At 34.2% G+C, this 23559-nt stretch overlaps 3 protein-coding genes across 3 annotated transcripts in view; 2 read left to right on the top strand and 1 right to left on the bottom strand.

Annotated features, from left to right (window-relative positions):
* Nucleotides 1-7723, top strand: part of LOC119611707 (trafficking protein particle complex subunit 11) — a 42243-nt gene extending 34520 nt beyond the window's left edge. The window contains exons 12-15 of the mRNA XM_037967377.1: nucleotides 4421-4953; nucleotides 5023-5877; nucleotides 7180-7374; nucleotides 7499-7723. Coding sequence (XP_037823305.1) covers nucleotides 4421-4953; nucleotides 5023-5877; nucleotides 7180-7374; nucleotides 7499-7525 — 1610 coding nt within the window. The 3' untranslated portion in view covers nucleotides 7526-7723. The remainder of the gene's footprint in view (nucleotides 1-4420; nucleotides 4954-5022; nucleotides 5878-7179; nucleotides 7375-7498) is intronic.
* LOC119611706 (protein KIAA0100) lies at nucleotides 7499-17110 on the bottom strand. The gene is given in 12 exon segments (XM_037967375.1): nucleotides 7499-8402; nucleotides 8473-10436; nucleotides 10439-10549; nucleotides 10969-12934; nucleotides 13187-13330; nucleotides 13395-14876; nucleotides 14937-15080; nucleotides 15140-15466; nucleotides 15525-15662; nucleotides 15726-16118; nucleotides 16641-16767; nucleotides 16928-17110. Coding segments are annotated over 12 exon segments (6906 nt in total). The 5' UTR covers nucleotides 16981-17110; the 3' UTR covers nucleotides 7499-8345.
* Nucleotides 17111-17313: 203 nt separating this feature from the next.
* Nucleotides 17314-23342, top strand: LOC119611705 (cell division cycle protein 27 homolog). Its single transcript, XM_037967374.1, has 4 exons — nucleotides 17314-17966; nucleotides 18046-18121; nucleotides 19400-20698; nucleotides 20763-23342. Exons 1-4 carry the CDS (start codon nucleotides 17943-17945, stop codon nucleotides 22241-22243), a joined length of 2880 nt encoding a protein of 959 aa, XP_037823302.1. The 5' UTR covers nucleotides 17314-17942; the 3' UTR covers nucleotides 22244-23342.
* Nucleotides 23343-23559: the final 217 nt, after the last annotated feature.

Raw genomic sequence — 23559 nt, 5'->3', positions numbered from 1 at the left:
TTAGTTAGTTAGTTAGTTAGTTAGTTAGTTAGTTAGTTAGTTAGTTAGTTAGTTAGTTAGTTAGTTAGTTAGTTAGTTAGTTAGTTAGTTAGTTAGTTAGTTAGTTAGTTAGTTAGTTAGTTAGTTAGTTAGTTAGTTAGTTAGTTAGTAGTAGTTAGTTAGTTAGTTAGTTAGTTAGTTAGTAGTTAGTTAGTTAGTTAGTTAATGATTCCATTCCATAGCAAGATAATCCAATATTACCTACACCATTCATTACACTTTTTCTTCAACTTCTCTAAACAATTAACCTTAAAAATACACATGTTTTTTGTTAAACATAAAGGTCATATCAATAACCCTAACCTTCCAACAAGATCAAGTGCAAGTAACACTAAAAAATTCTAAGATCTCGCACATTTATAATAAAAAATCTACACACTTCTAGCAATCAGTCGCAAAAGTTGAATCAATAATGTCAGTTAAATTTCTATTAGTTACCATGCTTCTCTTACAATTTCGAGGCAGTATAGTGGAAACACGATCAGCTCGTATTGTTGGTGGGCGGCCAGTAAATATAGAACAATTTCCCTATATGGTAAATTTGCGTAAAAAAGGTTTATTCTACTGTGGTGGATCGTTAATAACACCGAAATGTGTATTAACAGCGGCTCATTGTATTCGTAGACCGCGGGAAATAACCGTTCAAGCTGGTGCCACCTTTTTGGATGAAGACTACTATCAAAGAAGAGTTACAAAGATTTTCAGACCTAGATCCTACAATAAAAAAACATTGGACAATGATGTAGCCATATTCAAATTAAATACACCTTTTAGGGAAAGATTCATTGAAACCATAGAGTTATCGAATGATATACCACAAAAAGGTGACTTTGTTAAAGTATCCGGTTGGGGTTTGACACGAGAAAATGGTAATGTCTCACAACAATTGAGATCGGTTTATGTAGAAGTTTTATCGCATGAAGAATGTCGTGAAATATATCTAAATTATCGTAATGTTACGAAAAGTATGTTTTGTGCTTCGATCCCTGGAGTGAAGGATGCTTGTGCAGCCGATTCGGGTGGTCCAGTTCTCCTGGATGACCAATTGGTAGGCATTGTTTCTTGGGGTAAAGGTCGTGAGTGTGCACGAGAAGAATCACCTGGTGTTTATGTAAACATTTATGCACTTCGTCCGTGGATTGATAAAATTGTGGATGAATATTGTTAGGATTAGTAATTTAAGGATAATTCTATTCTATTTAGCTGATTAAGTAGTTAAATATTAATGTAATATTAATTTATATAAGTGAAGTAATAAAAAGTACGAATGCTAATACGCTTTAAATTTTGGTTCGGTACTCCACTCTTCACTATTTCAGTTAACATACATACCTCCGGAATAAAAGTATTTAGGTTCAGATCTAGTTCAGTTCTAGGTTAGTTCTAATTCAGTTCTAGTTCAGATCTAGTTCAGTTCTAGTTCAGTTCTAGTTCAGTTCTAGTTCAGTTCTAGTTCAGTTCTAGTTCAGTTCTAGTTCAGTTCTAGTTCGGTTCTAGTTCAGTTCTAGTTCAGTTCTAGTTCAGTTCTAGTTCAGTTCTAGTTCAGTTCTAGTTCAGTTCTAGTTCAGTTCTAGTTCAGTTCTAGTTCAGTTCTAGTTCAGTTCTAGTTCAGTTCTAGTTCAGTTCAAGTTCAGTTCTAGTTCAGTTCTAGTTCAGTTCTAGTTCAGTTCTAGTTCAGTTCTAGTTCAGTTCTAGTTCAGTTCTAGTTCAGTTCTAGTTCAGTTCTAGTTCAGTTCTAGTTCAGTTCTAGTTCAGTTCTAGTTCAGTTCTAGTTCAGTTCTAGTTCAGTTCTAGTTCTAGTTCAGTTCTAGTTCAGTTCTAGTTCAGTTCTAGTTCAGTTCTAGTTCAGTTCTAGTTCAGTTCTAGTTCAGTTCTAGTTCAGTTCTAGTTCAGTTCTAGTTCTAGTTCAGTTCTAGTTCAGTTCTAATTCAGTTCTAGTTCAGTTCTAGTTCAGTTCTAGTTCAGTTCAGTTCTAGTTTAGTTCTAGTTCTGTTCTAGTTCTGTTCCAGTTCTGATGTAGTTCTGTTCTAGATCTGTTCTAGTTCTGTTCTAGTTTTGTTCTAGTTCTGTTCTAGTTCTGTTCTAGTTCTGTTCTAGTTCTGTTCTAGTTCTGTTCTAGTTCTGTTCTAGTCTGTTCTAGTTCTGTTCTAGTTCTGTTCTAGTTCTGTTCTAGTTCTGTTCTAGTTCTGTTCTAGTTCTGTTCTAGTTCTGTTCTAGTTCTGTTCTAGTTCTGTTCTAGTTCTGTTCTAGTTCTGTTCTAGTTCTGTTCTAGTTCTGTTCTAGTTCTGTTCTAGTTCTGTTCTAGTTATGTTCTAGTTATGTTCTAGTTCTGTTCTAGTTCTGTTCTAGTTCTGTTCTAGTTTGTTCTAGTTATGTTCTAGTTCTGTTCTAGTTCTGTTCTAGTTCTGTTCTAGTTCTGTTCTAGTTCTGTTCTAGTTCTGTTCTAGTTCTGTTCTAGTTCTGTTCTAGTTCTGTTCTAGTTCTGTTCTAGTTCTGTTCTAGTTCTGTTCTAGTTCTGTTCTAGTTCTGTTCTAGTTATGTTAGTTCTGTTCTAGTTGTTCTAGTTATGTTCTAGTTATGTTCTAGTTCTGTTCTAGTTCTGTTCTAGTTCTGTTCTAGTTCTGTTCTAGTTCTGTTCTAGTTCTGTTCTAGTTCTGTTCTAGTTCTGTTCTAGTTCTGTTCTAGTTCTGTTCTAGTTCTGTTCTAGTTCTGTTTCTAGTTATGTTCTAGTTATGTTCTAGTTCTGTTCTAGTTCTGTTCTAGTTATGTTCTAGTTATGTTCTAGTTCTGTTCTAGTTATGTTCTAGTTCTGTTCTAGTTCTGTTCTAGTTCTGTTCTAGTTCTGTTTCTAGTTCTGTTCTAGTTCTGTTCTAGTTCTGTTCTAGTTCTGTTCTAGTTTCTGTTCTAGTTCTGTTCTAGTTCTGTTCTAGTTCTGTTCTAGTTCTGTTCTAGTTCTGTTCGAGTTCTGTTCTAGTTCTGTTCTAGTTCTGTTCTAGTTATGTTCTAGTTCTGTTCTAGTTCTGTTCTAGTTCTGTTCTAGTTCTGTTCTAGTTATGTTCTAGTTATGTTCTAGTTCTGTTCTAGTTCTGTTCTAGTTCTGTTCTAGTTCTGTTCTAGTTCTGTTCTAGTTCTGTTCTAGTTCTGTTCTAGTTCTGTTCTAGTTCTGTTCTAGTTCTGTTCTAGTTCTGTTCTAGTTCTGTTCTAGTTCTGTTCTAGTTCTGTTCTAGTTATGTCTGTTCTAGTTCTGTTCTAGTTCTGTTCTAGTTCTGTTCTAGTTCTGTTCTAGTTCTGTTCTAGTTATGTTCTAGTTCTGTTCTAGTTCTGTTCTAGTTCTGTTCTAGTTATGTTCTAGTTCTGTTCTAGTTCTGTTCTAGTCTGTTCTAGTTATGTTCTAGTTATGTTCTAGTTCTGTTCTAGTTCTGTTCTAGTTCTGTTCTAGCTCTGTTCTAGTTCTGTTCTAGTTCTGTTCTAGTTCTGTTCTAGTTCTGTTCTAGTTCTGTTCTAGTTCTGTTCTAGTTCTGTTCTAGTTCTGTTCTAGTTCTGTTCTAGTTCTGTTCTAGTTCTGTTCTAGTTCTGTTCTAGTTCTGTTCTAGTTCTGTTCTAGTTCTGTTCTAGTTCTGTTCTAGTTCTGTTCTAGTTCTGTTCTAGTTCTGTTCTAGCTCTGTTCTAGTTCTGTTCTAGTTCTGTTCTAGTTCTGTTCTAGTTCTGTTCTAGTTCTGTTCTAGTTCTGTTCTAGTTCTGTTCTAGTTCTGTTCTAGTTCTGTTCTAGTTCTGTTCTAGTTCTGTTCTAGTTCTGTTCTAGTTCTGTTCTAGTTCTGTTCTAGTTCTGTTCTAGTTCTGTTCTAGTTCTGTTCTAGTTCTGTTCTAGTTCTGTTCTAGTTCTGTTCTAGTTATGTTCTAGTTATGTTCTAGTTCTGTTCTAGTTCTGTTCTAGTTCTGTTCTAGTTATGTTCTAGTTATGTTCTAGTTCTGTTCTAGTTATGTTTTAGTTCTGTTCTAGTTCTGATCTAGATCTGTTCTAGTTCTGTTCTAGTTCTGTTCTAGCTCTGTTCTAGTTCTGTTCTAGTTCTGTTCTAGTTCTGTTCTAGTTCTGTTCTAGTTCTGTTCTAGTTCTGTTCTAGTTCTGTTCTAGTTCTGTTCTAGTTCTGTTCTAGTTCTGTTCTAGTTCTGTTCTAGTTCTGTTCTAGTTATGTTCTAGTTATGTTCTAGTTCTGTTCTAGTTCTGTTCTAGTTATGTTCTAGTTATGTTCTAGTTATGTTCTAGTTATGTTCTAGTTATGTTCTAGTTCTGTTCTAGTTCTATTCTAATTCAGTACTACTTCTGTTCTTTTTCTGTTCTCGTTTATAAAACCAAAATGTATTTGTCTTTCTTTCTTTACAGTATTCCTTACCACAGATATATCTCCAAATAAGCAAAAACTCCATTCTAGTATACAAATTGATATTGGAGAAATGTCGATGCAAAGTTCCAACACCGCCTCATATTATATATTCAGTTTAATCGAGACAACGATAACGTTGCAACAGAAAATTTGCTATACAACGGATGTTCTAAAACCCAAAGTAACCACAGCAATAATTATAAATGATGCTACAACACCCAGTAGTACGGATGAATCTCCGGAAGCGGCATTAGCTGCTAAAAATCTAACATCCAATCAAACAATTCTAACACCTCTGCCCATAATAACACCAATACATTTGGAATTTTTAGATGAAAATAGTTTGCGTAAGACGCAAGATTCCGTGCTCAGTGTAAGATGTGATGCAGAGTTTAAATTTAAGGGTCAGTTTTATACACTTAATAGAATGCCTCTAACAAAAATCTATCGTGGTGAGAATTTCCTGTTTCGAGCCGGTATTGTTGTACAAGCCGATGTGGATTTAGATATATTGGAAACCTATTTTATATGTGTAAGTTTTGAACATGACAATAATAACGTTAACTCGATTAGGATGTGTTTATCTTACTTATTTTTCTAGGATCATAACTTAGTGCAATCAACCTACAGTTTTAAACGTAAAAAATTCTCCAACATTTACCAGCGTGGCGAAAAACTCGAAGATGTTATAGTTTTACGCACGAATAACACTAGTGAAGAGTGGATAACGGCCAAGGATTATGAACGCACCAAAAACGAGGTACAAACCAACATTTTCAATCGCCTGCGAACATCTAGAAAACATTTAATGAAAACAGGTGATGTCTTGAATACCTTAACCTCCAATCACATGAATAAAAATCTAATGGGGAAACTACCAACGAATATGACAATAATAAATAATACTGCCTCCCCGAATGCCCTCATGCTGTCAAGCCAAAATTCCAATATGAGTTCATCTACTATATCGGATGATGGTAAAGCGGCCAATGTTTTAGCAGCCAATAATAACAATACTAATGCAACGGATGAAAATGTGGCGCAGGCGCCTAAACATTTACACACACGTTTAATATACAACAAAACTCTGGATGCTATAAATGCAACGGGTCATTTAAGAGGTTTCCTTAAGGCTTCCCTATTAATGGATACAACAAATCCTAATATGCAGTCTTCAACGGCAATGCCTAGTAATCATATAGTGTTCGGTTTCTATTGCATAAAATGGGGACGCTCGGGTGGGAAGGAAGAAAATGAAAGTAAATTTATTATAAGCGGTTTGCCTATAGTGGAGCCACCTTTAAATATCTATTGTTCGATTGAGGAGAAAATGTTTGTTAAAATGCCAATGACTTTTAAGGTGGTTTTAAAAAATCCTACAGCAAAAGTGCTGCATCTGATAGCAACGCTGAGTATCAGTAATTCGGATAATTTTATATGTTCGGGACATAAGCAGGTGAGTGGAATGCTTTTTCTCTTACAATTAAATGTTTCGAATTTAATCAAGAATTCAATTTAAAATTAGTTAGTTAGTTAGTTCTAATTCAGTTCTAGTTCAGTTCTAGTTCAGTTCTAGTTCAGTTCTAGTTCAGTTCTAGTTCAGTTCTAGTTCAGTTCTAGTTCAGTTCTAGTTCAGTTCTAGTTCAGTTCTAGTTCAGTTCTAGTTCAGTTCTAGTTCAGTTCTAGTTCAGTTCTAGTTCAGTTCTAGTTCAGTTCTAGTTCAGTTCTAGTTCAGTTCTAGTTCAGTTCTAGTTCAGTTCTAGTTCAGTTCTAGTTCAATTCTAGTTCAGTTCTAGTTCAGTTCTAGTTCAGTTCTAGTTCAGTTCTAGTTCAGTTCTAGTTCAGTTCTAGTTCAGTTCTAGTTCAGTTCTAGTTCAGTTCTAGTTCAGTTCTAGTTCAGTTCTAGTTCAGTTCTAGTTCAGTTCTAGTTCAGTTCTAGTTCAGTTCTAGTTCAGTTCTAGTTCAGTTCTAGTTCAGTTCTAGTTCAGTTCTAGTTCAGTTCTAGTTCAGTCTAGTTCAGTTCTAGTTCAGTTCTAGTTCAGTTCTAGTTTAGGTCTAGTTCAGTTCTAGTTCAGTTCTAGTTCAGTTCTAGTTCAGTTCTAGTTCAGTTCTAGTTCAGTTCTAGTTCAGTTCTAGTTCAGTTCTAGTTCAGTTCTAGTTCAATTCTAGTTCAGTTCTAGTTCAGTTCTAGTTCAGTTCTAGTTCAGTTCTAGTTCAGTTCTAGTTCAGTTCTAGTTCAGTTCTAGTTCAGTTCTAGTTCAGTTCTAGTTCAGTTCTAGTTCAGTTCTAGTTCAGTTCTAGTTCAGTTCTAGTTCAGTTCTAGTTCAGTTCTAGTTCAGTTCTAGTTCAGTTCTAGTTCAGTTCTAGTTCAGTTCTAGTTCAGTTCTAGTTCAGTTCTAGTTCAGTTCTAGTTCAGTTCTAGTTCAGTTCTAGTTCAGTTCTAGTTCAGTTCTAGTTCAGTTCTAGTTCAGTTCTAGTTCAGTTCTAGTTCAGTTCTAGTTCAGTTCTAGTTCAGTTCTAGTTCAGTTCTAGTTCAGTTCTAGTTCAGTTCTAGTTCAGTTCTAGTTCAGTTCTAGTTCAGTTCTAGTTCAGTTCTAGTTCAGTTCTAGTTCAGTTCTAGATCTGTTCTAGTTCAGTTCTAGTTCAGTCCTACTTCAGTACTAGTTCAGTTCAGTTCATGTTGTGTCCTAGTTCATTTCTACATCAGTTCTAGTTCAGTTTTAATAAAATTTGTTTTTTTTTTTTTCTTACTTTACAGTTGGATATTTCCATATTTGCTTTTGGTGAAAAGGAGCTCGTTTACAATTTGTATCCCCTGTATGTGGGTTGGCAAAATTTACCTGAACTGACACTCTGCTACAATACCCAAGCTGATCCCACTAAGGACGAATCCCAAAATAATTTACTAGGAGAACTGGTGCAGCGTTCCATACCCAAAAAAGTATTTGTTTTGGTAAGTTTAGCATTTATTTCTCGACTCGTTTTTTTCTTTATTTTGTTTTAAATATAAATTTTATATTATTAAAAGCTATAATAAATTTTAATTTAAAAACTATGTTCACATTTATTTTTTTTAGCCACCTTTAAAGCAACAAATTAAATGAAATGTTTTTGAAATCTAAACAACATCAAAGAAAACATTTGTGGAGGAAGCTATAAAAAGAAAACTAAATTAGCAGCAATATTTAACTTACATTTCCTTTTTTAGTTTTTATTTTCTTTACTAACAATAAACTGTGTTAATTTAATAAGATAATAATTATCTTAAAGAAACAATATTTAGCAAGTTTTATATTTTTCTTCTAAATTAATTTTAATTCATAGCTCTTAAAAGTATTGGATTAAAGGGAATATAATTCATGTTTAGAATTTTGAGTTTTCTTGAGTTTATTTAAAAAATTTTGATTATTTTTAATATATAGCTAAAACAATATTTATTAATTTATAAAAAAATAAGCTGGAATTTTATTTAAATTGAAGTTGTTACTAAAGCAAATTTCTTTTAGTACTTTTAACTACAAGTTTTATTTAAGTATGTTTTCATATTGTTTTTCTTTTTTCTACTTTCTTCTTCCTGGTGATTTATTAATTAAATATTTAATTAAGTAGTTTAATAATTAACAAACATTGTATGTATTTTAACTAAAAACTGTTCTACTAGATAGAGAATAACAGTGTAGAGTAATTAAATTCAAATTTTATTTTAAACTCTCATCTTTACTTTAAAACACTGCAGTAATAACACAAGAAATTGTATTTTTTAATAAAAAATTAAATAAAAAAAACTGTTAAGAAAAAAAAAAACAGAGAATACAAGTTGATAAATAAATGGAAAAATAATTTAATAAATTAATATTATAATTTGATGTTTATTTAATAACTTAAATAATACTTTTCTGAATAAATTTTTTGAAATGAATTCCATTATTTGTTGCTTGAGGAAAACTTGAAAACTCCTTTGCGTTGACTGCGATTTTCACCCTGTAAAGTTATAAATGAGTTTTTTACAGAATTCTTTTACATAAAATTAAAATTTAAAAACCACACTTACCGCTAAACGATTGCCAAACAACATTATTGCTTTATCCTCTTCGGGAGGTGAGGAAAATTCACTTTGATTAGTGGTTGGTGGCCGACGATGTATTTGTAACTTTTGTTTAATGGCCTGAGATAAAATCACCTTACGACTAACCGATTTCATGGCCAGCAGCAGATCTAACCAGGTCCAGGTTACATTGTGATACTCCAATGTGGGTATAACTAAAGAGAAATCGGTAATATCTTCCAAATTCTTTTCTTTATTACCCTTATAGCTGACACGCACAGGAACCTCGGGAATCTTGATATAGATAAATAGTTTATTCTTTTCGGCTCGTTCCTTCATTTTTTCCACATCATCCTTTTCGATTTTAACATAGAATTCAGAATCTTTGGAGGATTTTTTCGATTTGGAAGGTTTTTTCGACGTTTTTGTCTGCAAATTCGAGGAAGACGATGAACTCGAAGAGTTTTCTTCTATATCATCAACAGCTTCAGTTTCGGAGGCATCACGATCGGGGAAGCAGAATTTCAACATGGTGGAATAGAATTTCTTAGTTATGGCGATGGTGATGGGTGCCACATTGATTTCAAAATGTTCCTTAACGGAAATACCTCCCACAGGAGGCTTTTCACGACAAAATACTCTCAGTACTCGCTTGTGAGTGTCGACCGGCATGTCTTTTTGTATTTCGGTGGGCACCAGAACTTCTCGATATATCTCACGCGGTATCAAATTGTTCATGCGTATATTGCCCAATTCTAAAAGATGTTCTACCGAATCATCACTTTTTGATTTTTTGGTATACAAGAAGCCGCTTAGCACCAAATCTGCTATACCAATTTGACCGTCAGTTTCGGTAAGACGCCATTGGGCACGTTTAAAGCAAATCTCATTGGCTCGGACAATGCTGACCGTTTTGTCCGAGAGTACATTGGAAATTTTACTCAATTGTGAGAGTTGTGTCTCTTTGTAACACAACAGCATCATGTCTAACTCCTCACTGAGGGTGTTTAATTCCTCCTTACTTTCTCTTATATGTTTTTGCACACGATCATATTCCAATTTCCATTCCATGGTATCACTTTCATCAGCTCTTTGACTAATGAAATGTATATCTTTCTCTAGAGAACGTATTTTCATGAGTAAACTTCTTATGAGTGTTTGTTTCTGTTGTATGGGACGTTTTTGATCTTCAGTCGAGTGCAGCTGCAGTTGGAAACGCATTCTGGCCAATTTCTCCAAAGCCTGCTTACGTTGCGGCTCCACATATAGCAATAGATTATTTACAATATCCAATATCATGGCATATTGTAGGGAATTAGTGCAAACATCTAAATCATGATGCATTAGGGTAAAAGCATCTACCGGATCATCTTGTCTTTCCCAGGGAGATAAAGTTTCTTCGGAGGGTGGTGGCGGCATATCGGTAATGGTATTAGGATCTATGGTATCACCATAACTAACATAGAAAAATTCACATTTACAGCGCGAAACAATACGCTGCAATTGTATGGGTTGATTTTCACCAGCATTTTCACTCGAGGAAGCACCCACTGTTTCGGAGACTACACCGCCCACACTACGTCCACTGCCCACTAAATGTGGTATATCGGGTAAATCGTTTATCACCGCATCATCTTTATCTTGTATATTGTCTACTGTTAACCACATTATTTCACGTTCCAAAAGAGAATCATGTTCTCCGGCACTTACGGTAGCATAATACTGCATGCATTCCAACAAACCTTTCCAAGTAGTTTTCGACACCAAAGAACGATCTCGCCATACTGGACGATGTACTCTTTGTAATATTTCCGCTTTAGCGGCACTTATAATAACATAACCCGAAGTTTCGGAGCCTTTAAGTAAAACCTGGGAGTTTACCAAAGAAATGGACCAATTCTCATGTATAACATCTTGGGCAGAACAGGCTTGCAGTCCCTGCAGTTGAAGCTCTCTTGATTGGGTACTTGATCATCACTGTAAACATTGAATTTATGATCTGCTTCGGCTATAAGTTGCTGCAACATGGCTGTTGCATGACTAGCAGGCTGAGGTTTTTTAATGGTTGTAGTGGTGTTGGCAACTGGAAAGAAAAGGGAAAACACATTTTGGTACTAGTTCTGTTCGAACTCAGTTCTAGTTCAGTTCTAGTTCAGTTCTAGTTCAGTTCTAGTTCAGTTCTAGTTCAGTTCTAGTTCAGTTCTAGTTCAGTTCTAGTTCAGTTCTAGTTCAGTTCTAGTTCAGTTCTAGTTCAGTTCTAGTTCAGTTCTAGTTCAGTTCTAGTTCAATTCTAGTTCAGTTCTAGTTCAGTTCTAGTTCAATTCTAGTTCAGTTCTAGTTCAGTTCTAGTTCAGTTCTAGTTCAGTTCTAGTTCAGTTCTAGTTCAGTTCTAGTTCAGTTCTAGTTCAGTTCTAGTTCAGTTCTAGTTCAGTTCTAGTTCAATTCTAGTTCAATTCTAGTTCAGTTCTAGTTCAGATCTAGTTCAGTTCTGGTTCAACTTACTTGGCAACACCTCTCCGGAACTACTTGTCAGCGCTATAGTACTATCACTGCGTTTATTCTTCATAACATTAGAATTGCCCTCTTTGCGATAACTTTTCACAGCCTCAGTGGACAGATTATTTTTTAATTTTTGTGATTTCATAAACGAATCGAATAAGGCAAACGCTACATCACGATTATTCTTTGTCCAAGCACCTTTCAAATCGTACACCACCAATTTGTGAGTGGGTGTCGAAGATTTAGTTTTATTTGTCTCCTCCTCATTGCCAGTTTGTATGAGAGCCTCTCGGCCATACGAAACGCGACCAACACTTAGGAAATAGAAACGCACCTTGTTGCAGTTATCAGCATTAGCAATATTCTCCGAGGAACTATCGAATTTTTCTGTTTCCACACTTTTAAGCCAAATTTCAGCATCATTAAGTTCACAGTTCATATAAATCGTAGACCAGTCGGCTCGGGGACGATGTATAAGACCATCATCGATGGGTGACAATGACAGTAGATATTCGGAACAGAAGGACACCCGCCCGCCATTAAGTTGAAAACCTTTGTGTCTAGCATGCGACATCCAGTAGAGTACTTGAAAACGATGTAAACTCATTTGTAAATTGGCCTTTTTATAGTGGCGACTTAATTGTTTTTTACGCGGTCTCACGTTATTAAATACCGTACCGCGGCGTGTAGGTCTAGTTACTCCCGATAGTATAAGTTTTAAACTTTCAAACCATCTTAAAGTACTGCCATATAATACCAAACTGGGAATATCACTTTCAATTTCCAAACCCGGTTTGGATTTAGTTTCAAACGAAATCCATATATTCAAATTAATAGAACGAAAAGCTCTAAAGGAATCGTGTTCCTGATTAGAAGAGTATTCGGGTAATTTATCTGGAGCACAAGGCATAACAGCATGATGATCATTGGGATTGGCCAAGCAAACCCAATTCAATTTAAAGGTTAATTTCAAGTGAGGAAAGTGCAACAAGCGACAATCATCATAGCGGGAAGCAGTACGTACGGTAACATTTAATTCTCCCTTAAACATGATTTTAGCATTAGTCCAAACTATTCCCGCATTATTCCAAGTTAATTCCATTTCTTCGGTGGTATTGTAAGGATCTAAAGAGGCATGCAACAGCACCGTAAATTGTTTAACAATCATTGTCAAACGTCCATGGAATAGAAGACGCATTTTATCCCAAAAGGGTAAAGGAGGACTGGGATCTTTGGAAGGAGCAGATATTTTCTCAAAACTCAAATTACATTGAGCCATTACCGGCTCCCAGCAGGGACCAAAGGCATAACTGCAAAACTCCAAATCACAATTGAAATCATGATAGAATTTCAATGCGGTCATGCTGCGTTGCACCACATCCGTACCAAAAGGTTCGCCCACCTCTATATAAACATCACGTTTTGCGCGCTTAGAGGCCGCCTGCTCAGCACCACACAGTATACCAAATAAACTCATAGTCTTGACATAAAACATAGGCTGAGGAAAATCCCTTAACATAAATTTCCATTCGGAACAGCTTACATGAACATTACGACACCATAGAGTGGTAAATTCCAACCCCTCTTCTGGCCAAGGACTTTCTGAATCAATTTCACGCATAATACGTGTTACATTTGAGGTGCCATGTATTGAGGGATCAGCCATGGCCATGATTTCTACATCGGTCATAATCCAAGCCAATAGACGAGTACGTACCGGTCCACTTTCACGTATTTTCTTAGAACGTTGTATATATATCTCGGAATTCTTTTTCACTAAGGTGGCGTGCAAAGTTTCAATTGTGCCCGCTGGCACTAGCAAAGTTTTCGAACATATTTCTGCTATCTTCTTATCAAAGAGTGTCTTACGCTTAAGGCCCTCTAGATATTCATCGACGAGCAGGACATAATTATCACGCAGTTTAACTTCAAAAGGATCATCACTGATTTCCAAAAGAAATTCTTTGATCTGAAATGAAAAACAGAATAAATGGAAGAGTTATTGTAATATAATAGGAAGAAATTGAAGAACGTCTACATTAATACGATATTCATGAGAATAAGAAAGAGAGAGCGATATGAGTCAATTACATATCGACTAAATAACGAACTTTCTAACTTACTATTTACTTACTTACATATGGCTAAATCCACTCATATACAGAACGTTCTTTGCTTTTTCGACTTTTATCGATTTCATTTTGTAAAATAAAGTACTCACCTGTATTACAATATCACTGGGTAAAGGAGAACTGGCGGTAAAAGGTTTCTTCTTATAGTTGTGTACCATTTTCAGCCATTTAAAGTGTGAAACAAATTGATTTTGCACTGCATCATAAAAATCATGATCATAAGGGAAAATCGCCTAAAATTATACAGAAGATTTCAATAAAATAAACTAAATAACAAATACTATGATGATAAGCTACCTTAAAAGCTCCAATAGTTGTCACCCAAACTTTGTTCGTAGGCAAAAGGAAACCCTCACAATTGGCTCTTTCATGCGTTAACATATCCAGTTTGGGCAGAGAGTGAACATCCACATCTTTTAGAGTAAATATGTGTTCATCATCAATTTTAATGAAAATATTTTCGGCCGAAATAAAATTGCTCTCTTTGTGGCTGAAGAAAAGATTTTCCACAAACCATTGCATGGAATGACGATCGGATAATTTGATTTCGAAAACAGTACTACGTTCTGCCGATAATTCTATAATCAGTTTTTTGCTATTCGGATCTAAGTGTGGGGAGGCGGAAGAGGGTGATTTTTCCTTTTGCGGCAAAGCTAAAGCATATTTCAATTCTTGCATATCGCGCACCAAAGTCAGTATATGCATGTGTAAATTGGAATTCCATATAGCTTCCGTATTACCTGGTATATACACTGATAATTTAGGTCTTTTATTTTCCAGTTTTTCATATTCCAAACGTATCAATTTACAATTTGCAAAAATATCAGTAAAATCAGTCAAACACAAAGAGGAAGCGGTCATAGAACGCATTATAGCCATTTGAAATTCCTCCAATTTTAAATGGGATATTTGATGAGTCCGGGTTAAAGTAATTTCCGAGAAACTTAACAGCAAACAGGCTCTATGATGATTAACAAAATAGGCTGTTATATCTTTGATTTTAGCAGACACTAAAAGATTGATGGGAGGTTCTACCGATTGCAATGTTTTCTGTTTGCTTATAGTACTCTCCGACTTAAGGCCACCATATTGTTTAATACAATTAACAGTTTTCACTACAAAATTCGCCAAAGTCATGCTATACTCAGTACGCAATGTATGAATGGATACCTCTAGTTTGGTGGCATTCGAGTAGGAACTTAATTTGACTAAACTGACACCCAAAAAGAAAGGAGAACCCGGCGAATGGGATTTCTTTAGATTGTTGGTATCATTAATGGAATTACCCAAAGACCACCAAAGGGATTCTATCATTAGCTCAACACTCCAGTGACGTTGATTTAATAATAGATTAAATATTTTTGTTTTATAGATTGAGCTGCGTTTCTCATCAATTTGTTCGAGTACCAAACGTGTATGACTAACACTCATGCCAGCATGTTCATCGTCATCCAATTTCATAAGCATCGAAACATTAAACAATTCAGCACAACCCTTGACGACTATATGTTTCATTAACGATTCAAAGAAACCATTTTTATTTTCTCCACCAGCCGCAGTTGTTCCTTTATCATTATACTGATGCGAACATTGTTTTTGTAGGGAACCCAAATGATCGGGTAAAGATTTTTGTTTATATTGCAGTAACATAGGTTGCTGTTGTTTTTGCCTTTGACTTGAAAGGAAGTTGTTGTTGACCCAGTCATAGATTTCACAATGATTATAGATGATTTGGAAAGTTTTCAATTTTACATACAAATTTAAAATATCATTTTGTAACTGGAAAAAGAAAGTGAAAATACATATTAAGTGAATGTTTAATGAAATTGAAAAACTTACCATTGAATCTATAGTAAATTGTTCAATAAATAATAATTTTTCATATTTAGTATCAATATCCAAATGCTGTAAAGTCAGTTTAGTGCAGACTGTTGGCAAATGAGTATTTTCATTAAATGTTTTCGAATTAAATTCACCAGTTATCTAGAAATATATATATTTTTAAAATAAAAGAAATAAACTTTTTAACAATCATAACCTACGCTAAATAATTGCATTTTTGCACTGAAATCATTTTGTGAATTTTCTTTTTTGGCTGAAAAAGTGGCTGCTTGTATTATAAAATTAAAATTCTTTGGTATAATAGGAGCTATCTTTTGATATGATTCATTATTGTAATTTGAACGAGTCGACCGTTGGAATGAGGTTGCTGAGGACGTATTACATGTGCCTGCCAAAGGCGTAAAAGTATAAGTATCTTCTTTGGTAGTTTGTTGCTGGGGTAGTGTACGTTTTTTAGCATCTCTAAGAAAATCGTAGAGGCCACCGTGTATAGTAGATTTGGCATTGTTCATGGCCAAAGATAATTTCTACAAATAAAGAAACAAATTAAAAAATGTAAAACAATTTCTTAAACCAATTACTTACATCCACCGATAAAGGACCTTGGGCAAATAAGGTGGCATCGAGAGCTATATCAAAACTAATTTCTCCCAAGCATGGACGTATTTTGTTTAAATTCTCCAAAGATTGACGTCTGGTGGGACAATGCCTTAACATTTTCGCCTAATGCAAAAACCAACAAAGTAATAACTACTAAACTTTTGACAGTTTCCAATATACACCCACCTGAGCCTCATTTAATGCTGCATTGACAAGTAAAGTTTTAGCATTATGCACAATACTGCCATCCAAATGTAGTTCTTTTGCGAGAGCATGTATATACCAACCAGGTTCAAAATCATTATACATTACCAGCACCGATATGTTATTGATATGCACGGCCATGAATTGGGCAAATGTTAGAATACTTGGCGGTACTTTAGCCTGCCTAAAATCTGGTACATTTTCCACACTCGCTTCTCGTGATATTCCGGCATAACGTTTTTGTTCTTCTTTGGGTGTTCCATCGGTTTTTGATTTAATGTCTTTATTGATTTGTATATCTCGTATGTAAATCGACAATAGTTTGGTTACTTCGGTATTGAAGAAACTGCTACGCAGACAGATTTCTTCAATTTGCTAAAATATTAAAATTTAGGAATGAATTAAGACTATAAGCTAGACTATAGACTAGAATATAAACTAGACTATAGAATAGACCAAACTATAAACTAAACTACTGACTGGACTATAGATTATACTACAGACTATAGAACAGACGGTACACTTGACTATTGATTAGACTTAACTATAGTCCACTCTATATAATAGTAATAACTATTAACATTACCCAGTTACCCTATATAATTTAAAGCGATATACCTACTAGTTAATAGAATAAAGCACTTTCTAGTCTTACTAGAAAACTCATTACTCCATAGAGTAGACTAATCATTGTTATCACATTGTAATCATGTAATAATCAAGTGTAAAACTTAAACCACTAGGTATAAGCTAAACTGTTGTAATTATTTTCATATTGTGAACTTTGTTCATAATAGATCTATTAAATATGTATATTACTTTCGATATCAAATGATAACTTTAAAACCTATAATATTATATCCAATTAAGATAAGCTACATTGATTCCCAAACTTACCACCGAAAATCCACTTTTGCTGACGTTCACATTTTTCAAGGCCAAATACGGTAAATTAATACGACCAATGCGTACTTTAACTTTAAACTTCTTAACCAAAAACCAACTTATTGCTTTAGGCAAAATCCTAAAAGTTAAATAAAAGAAAATATTAATAAATAACTACGATGCAATGCAACACACACAAATATTAATGATTTTTATTGACAAACCACACAATTAATTGGAAATATAAGCGAAAAAACAACACCCATTATTAATTTAATTATTTTTAAATATTTACTCACCAATAAATTAATACAAAGAGTATTAAACCAAATATAAATAATTTTAGCAACATTTTTATATCAAATTTTATTATTTATTTTAAGGACCAAACATTTTTCTTTTAATTTTTGTAAAACTTTTACAAAATTTTAGCAAAAGAAACTAACACAAAAACGAAAAATTAATGAATGGTCTGCTTTCCTACACTATTCTCTAGAAAAACAAGATCAAAACAAAACGAATAAAGTAATTAATGAAAAGAAAAATTAACATACTTTAGTAATGCCACCTGGTTAAATATTGCCACATACTAGCTAACGAGTCTCGTTTTATGGCATTGCCAATTGCAAAAACAAAACATTCCCAATTTGTCAAATTTTTTCCAACTGTAAAACTTACGCTTTTTTGCAACTGTGCTACCCAAACGAAGAAAATATTTTACTTTTTCTCAGCAATTAGAGATTTTTTCCAACTTAACTAAATTTTAAAACAAAAATTCGCCAATTAAATGCTAAAGTTTTTATATAAAATCATTGAAAATGTCTAAAACAATTATTCGATATTTATAAGAAATTGAAAATAGTGAGCAAAATCAAGCAAATTGATCGAAAAATTCGATTAATTGAAAGTGAAATTTTTTTCAAAGAGTGGCCTTAGTGCTCACTAAGGTATCACACAAAAAAAAAAAGAAAAAATTGTGTGTAGCAGGCAGCAGCTTGTTTGTTAATTTTGGTTATTGTTGGTGGCGGTGGTGGTGGTCGTCATCATCATCATCAAGAGCAGCAGCACAAGTACTGCAAGTCTATTTAACACTTTATGACGACCAAAATAATAAAAATAAGTCGTGTGTACGTGTATTAGACTGTGGGGTGTTGAAAAGTTTTGAAATCGAACAATAATAAAAAAGTTTAAATTGAAATCAATTCGTAGAAAAAGGATACGTTTGTTTGCATAAGCAAATAAACCCACTTTCAACACGAACAAAGTATAAAAAGACGTGATAAGGAACGAAAAGTTCAATATTCTTAAACAAATATGATTCTCCAAGAACCAGTACAGGTAAGTGTGTGTGTGTGTTGAGGCGAAATCTAGTTAGTGTTAAGGACGACTTAAAATAGTGTTCTCACATTTTTTTCAGGCTGCCATATGGCATTGTCTCAATCACTATGATCACAAGGATGCGGTATTTCTGGCAGAGCGTTTATGTTCAGAAGGTAAATATTTACGTATTAATTTAAACAAACCGATAATTTCAGAATGAGTAAAATATTACTTTCCTAAGCTTAGTTCTATAACTTCAAGAACAACAAACAAATTTACTAGACGTACCGTTCTCACGACAATTGGATCTCCGCTTAGGAACGACCAGATTTCTAATAGATAAAAGATTGTCAACCCAACCACAGAGAATAGCTACCAGCAATAGCGAAACTCTTATAACATGAACATGACATATGTAATTATGAAATTTTCGAAATGAAAATTTCAATTGTTAATAACGAGGGCTAATTTTTATATATTTTTTAAGCTCTAGAAACATCAACAACATTTATATTGACCAAACGTCAACTCTTCAGACTTAAGACTTATAGATCTACTTTGAAAGGATTTTGAATGCAATGTATATATGGACCTCTGTTGGCATTATGGAGACGTTTTACATTATCTTTCTTTTTGTTAGTCTGTTTTTGTAACCTTGTTTATGACCTATTAAACCATCAGTAGTCAATTACACTGCTGCAGTGTGGTGAACTTTATTGATTAAAAGCCAGAAAAAATATTCAAAGCACAAACATGTAAACAATGTTAATCTAAAGACACAACAAAAGAAAGAGTTTTATTAAAAGGAAGGGCGACTCTTGATCAAAATTGTCAGTAGAATTAATTGATATTCTACTGAACTAAACAGCAAAGAAGTTTTAGATAGGTTTTCCCCATTAAAGTCTCCTTTGCAAAAAAGTTTATTATCTACTGGTTACATAATATATTTTCGTTCTGCATTTCTCCCTAAACTGCGTTCAGGCAAACTGGAGAAACGTAAAGGTCCTTTTAATTCTCTAAATTGCCAAGAGAAGAGAATACGAAGGATTAAGTCTATGATCTTTTCAACTTAAAACATTGAAAGACTCTTAGGTTACACACATATTAGGCAACAAATAGAAGCCACATGGATGCTTTTAAAAAGACTATTCTGTAATTCAGCAACTAGATAGTATCAAAGTTGAAGTCAAAAATAATCACTCCAAATCCTGGTAACAGCGTTAAGTCCAAGCAAGTGGTACGAGTATGATCCCTACTCAACTTTGGATCGTGGTTGTTATCTTAATTCTTATTAAATTTGACAATATTCCCACCTATAATAAGGAAAATACAAAAAAACTTCTTTATTTTCTTTGGAATTACGATTTTAAAAAAATTTACGTTTAATTGTCTCAAATTATTACTTTTTTAACGAAATCATTGTTCTGCATTTTTATTTTTCCTCATTTCAGTGGAGACTGATGAAACCATTTTTATCTTAGCCACCAGCTATTATCGTTCAAATCTTATACATCAAACGTATTGGCTACTGCGAGAAAAATCACGCCGTTCGCCACAATGTCGTTTCCTACAGGCAAAATGTGCCTATCAACTTAAGAAATATTCCGAAGCTGAATGTGCTCTAACCATCAATGGTTTTGGTGATATGAAGAATTGTTTTGACGATATTGTCAAGGAATTCGGTGAAATAGCATGTTTTGTTCTACAGTTAATAGCACAGATTTGTGTTAAAACAGAACGTAATAAAATAGCCACCATGGCATTACGTAAGGCATTGAAATTGAATCCGTTTATGTGGCAAGCATTTGCCGATCTCTGTCAGTTGGGTGAATACCCAGATGCAAATAGTATTTTTCATATACCCAATACTGATATATTCAATACATGCCAAGGTAATGTGAATACAAATTCGATGATACTGTTTGGCAGTGGTGGGGTTGGTGGAGGCTGTGGAGCGGGAAATCTTGGCAGTCTAAATGAAAGCGGTAGTATAAATTATTCAAATTTCGGTACAACAAATACAAATATTTCAGTGGATGGTGGTTTTATTAGTCAATTGAGCAATAGTTCAAATTATATACTCTCCACACCCGTAGAACAGCAAATACAGCCGCCTTCTAATAACAATGGCCTGGGTGCCTTACAGGCCCTAACCACACCAAATAATAACAATAACAATTTAAATAGTTCCATATCAATGCTAAGAGGTACAAATGTAGTACAGAGTGTGGGCAGCGGGGGTAATGGGGGAGGTGGTGGCGTTGGTCAAGGAGTTGGCCAACAGAACAGCAGTATGATGATGTTGGACGATACTCCAGTGGGTTATACCACCAATTCCGATCAAACTAGCATTACGGCACAAGGACAACAACAACAATTTGATGGTGGTGCTGGTACACCATTCCGCAAACAATTCAAATATCTGTCTGCTATGTCACCCACAACACCCAGTTTTGGTGTTCTACCCATAAACAGTCCGTGCGGTGGAGATTCTTCATTTTTGGGCAGTCTAGGTGCTGGTCACACACAAGCCAATCTCAATATAACAAATTCCCCATTACCCCAAACACTGGCCGAAGTCAATCAAGAACAAAAAGTAATAGGAAAAAAGATGAAGGGACACGTTAGTTCTTTAATCAATCGCAAAGAAACTTCAACAAATGCTGGTGGGGGCAGTAAACCTTCGGTGTTTACACAAACCGGTAATATAACTCCACGTACACCCAACAACAGTGGTAATGTTTCAAATGGTAAGTGAGAAATAAACCAATTTTTTACGAATGTTTAATAAATGTATATTTAATTTCTTTTCAGTTCCTAATATTCCTAATGCTGCTGTGAGGCGAAGTTCCCGTCTCTTTAGCCATAGTGCTTATTCAGTAAAGGAAAACAACAAGTCGCCCAATATATCAAATAAGTTCGTTCAGCCACGTTCACCGCCACGTAAAACTAAAGCTCGTATGGGAAAAATCTGTCTAAACAATGAACTAATCGAAGACAAATCGAATGCCAATCAAACAAATGCCGATAAAGTTAGCGAAAAGAATATACGCAAAGATAAGGAAAAAGTGGAAACTATTACTTCGGCTCAAACGGGCAATAATCGCTCGAATGAAGATGCCAAAGTGCAGCTGAACAACAGTTTAAATAGTGCCCAAACTATGACCCATCACCTGCTAGCCCTTAAAAAACAATCAGCCGATGGTCTGATGACCCTAATGCGTGATCTAGGCGAAGGCTTTAAGCAATTGGCACATTTTCAATGTAAAGGCGCCATTAAACACCTAGAGGCTACAATACCAAAACATCATTTTTCTTCCAATTGGGTGCAATCATTAATCGGCATGTGCCATTACGAATTGAGAGAATATGAAAATGCGGTGGCGATATTTAAACGTATACACGAGCAGGAGCCTTATCGTTTAGATTATATGGAAATATACTCATCCTCCTTGTGGCACTTGCAGAAAGAGGTGAGTCTTTCGGCCTTGGCCCAAGATCTAATAAATCAAGATAAAACCTCACCCATAACTTGGTGTGTGGCGGGTAATTGCTTTTCGCTGCATAAAGAGCATGAAACTGCTATTAAGTTCTTTAAGCGGGCCGTACAAGTAGATCCAGAATTTGTATATAGTTATACACTATTGGGGCATGAACTAGTGCTCACTGAAGAACTGGACCGAGCCATGGACTATTTCCGCTCAGCTGTGGTGCGTGATCCACGTCACTATAATGCCTGGTTTGGCATCGGCACCATCTACTCAAAACAGGAAAAATACGAATTGGCCGAATTGCACTACATTAAGGCCTTGAAAATCAATCCCCAAAATTCAGTTATACTTGTGCATATTGGTGCTATGCAATACTTTATGCAGAAGAAAGAACAGGCCTTACAGACCCTTAATACCGCCGCAACATTAGATCCTAAAAATCCCTTGGCACGTTTCCATCGTGGTTCGATATACTTCTCGTTGGGTAAACATCAAGAGGCTTTGAAAGAACTTGAGGAACTCAAAGAAATCGTACCTAAGGAATCGGTTGTCTTCTATTTAATAGGAAAAATTCATAAAACATTAGGCAATGTTGACTCGGCTCTCATGCACTTCAGTTGGGCCACCGATCTCGATCCCAAGGGTGCCAACAATCAAATTAAAGATGCCTTCGATTCTATGTCACATCCCTGTTGTCCCACTTCAATGAATGATCCCGGTCTAGATGCTGATTTAGAACCCATATCCGAGCGTTCGGATGAATCAACCCAGGCCCAAGATGTCAACTACGATAGTGACTTTTAAGTCAGCCAGCCACCTGCTAAATGTTTTTGTGTTTGTCCATTTCTCTAACGACTGATATTAAAACGAAGGTGGTCCAAGTCTAATAAACCCTCAATGGCAGTAGAGTGGTAGTAAATTTATTATAACATTTTGTAATATTTTTTTGTTTATCTTCTTTATATTGACTTTTTTTACTTTCACCTTGCTCCATATATACAATCTTTCTAACACTTTTCCTCCTACTTCTTCTACTTCTCCTTTCACCTTACACTTTTCTATATTTATGTTTGTAAAGCTGCAAGCTGCATAATGTTAATTGTAAACATACAACATTGGGAGTTACATACATATTGTTTTATTATTTCTTTTATTAACTTTATATTTTTTTTTCAAATGCTTTAGGGGCGTGTGTGTTTGTGTGTGAATGTATGTGAAAATAAAATAACTGGAAAAACATTTATAAAAACCACCGATTTGTTATTTATAGTTTTTTTTTTAAAGAAAATCTATATTTATTTTGTAATGCTTTTAAATAAATTACAAAATTAAACTAATGCGGAATAAGTAGTAAACTTGAACATGAAATCGGTTGATTTTTGTTTTCATCACAGGCATGTAACTCCATCATTATCATCATTATTATTATTTAATTTTAATTTATTACCCCCCTCAAAGTAACACAATAATAAAACAATAATTTTACTATGTTTAACATCAATCAATAAAAAAAAGTTAGTAATATTTAAACCAAATAAATTTACCTTCTCTACTTGTTATTTTACTATCCTCTAACAAAAAAAAATGATTAAAAATAATACCATAAATTATAAAATACAGCCAAAACACTCTTATGTTAGGGACTGTTTAAAAAAAAAGAATAAAACCAACAATAAAACATAAATAATTTAAGCTTAAATGGACATTTTATAATTTTAATTTGCAAATAATAATAATAATAATATAAAACACAAGAAAATAAGCATAAAATAAACATTAATTACAATTTGAATTAGTAGTACGTAATAACTTTAAAATTAATGAATGATAAAGAAACAAAACAAGAAAAGAAAAGATGAAAGAAATAATTATTATTAATAGTAATATAAACGCAAAACCTGATGTTTTATTTAATAAAAAGAAAATATGTTTTTTGAAATGTTTGGAAATCACGTTAATTTTTTATTAATTATTATGTTATTAAATCCATAGCAGACAAAACAGGCGAGTTTTCATACAAAAATTGATTTTTAATAAAAAAAAACAAGTAAAAATGTCGGGCATGAGACGACTATATGATACTCTTAATACCGCCGCAACATTAGATCCTAAAAATCCCT

The sequence above is a fragment of the Lucilia sericata genome, unplaced genomic scaffold (assembly GCF_015586225.1).
Source record: "Lucilia sericata isolate MDLA Ls3-8-SP2 unplaced genomic scaffold, ASM1558622v1 Contig001514F_arrow, whole genome shotgun sequence".
NCBI lineage: Eukaryota > Metazoa > Arthropoda > Insecta > Diptera > Calliphoridae > Lucilia > Lucilia sericata.
The sequence above is the reverse complement of the archived record's forward strand: the minus strand, read 5'-3'. Positions and strand labels throughout refer to the sequence as shown.

Excerpts from the sequence above, each read along its gene's own strand:
- LOC119611705 (XM_037967374.1), top strand. The coding sequence starts at position 17,943 with ATGATTCTCCAAGAACCAGTACAG. Across the intron at positions 17,967-18,045 it reads TTCTCCAAGAACCAGTACAG|GCTGCCATATGGCATTGTCT; the intron begins GTAAGTGTGTGT and ends CATTTTTTTCAG. Across the intron at positions 18,122-19,399 it reads AGAGCGTTTATGTTCAGAAG|TGGAGACTGATGAAACCATT; the intron begins GTAAATATTTAC and ends TCCTCATTTCAG.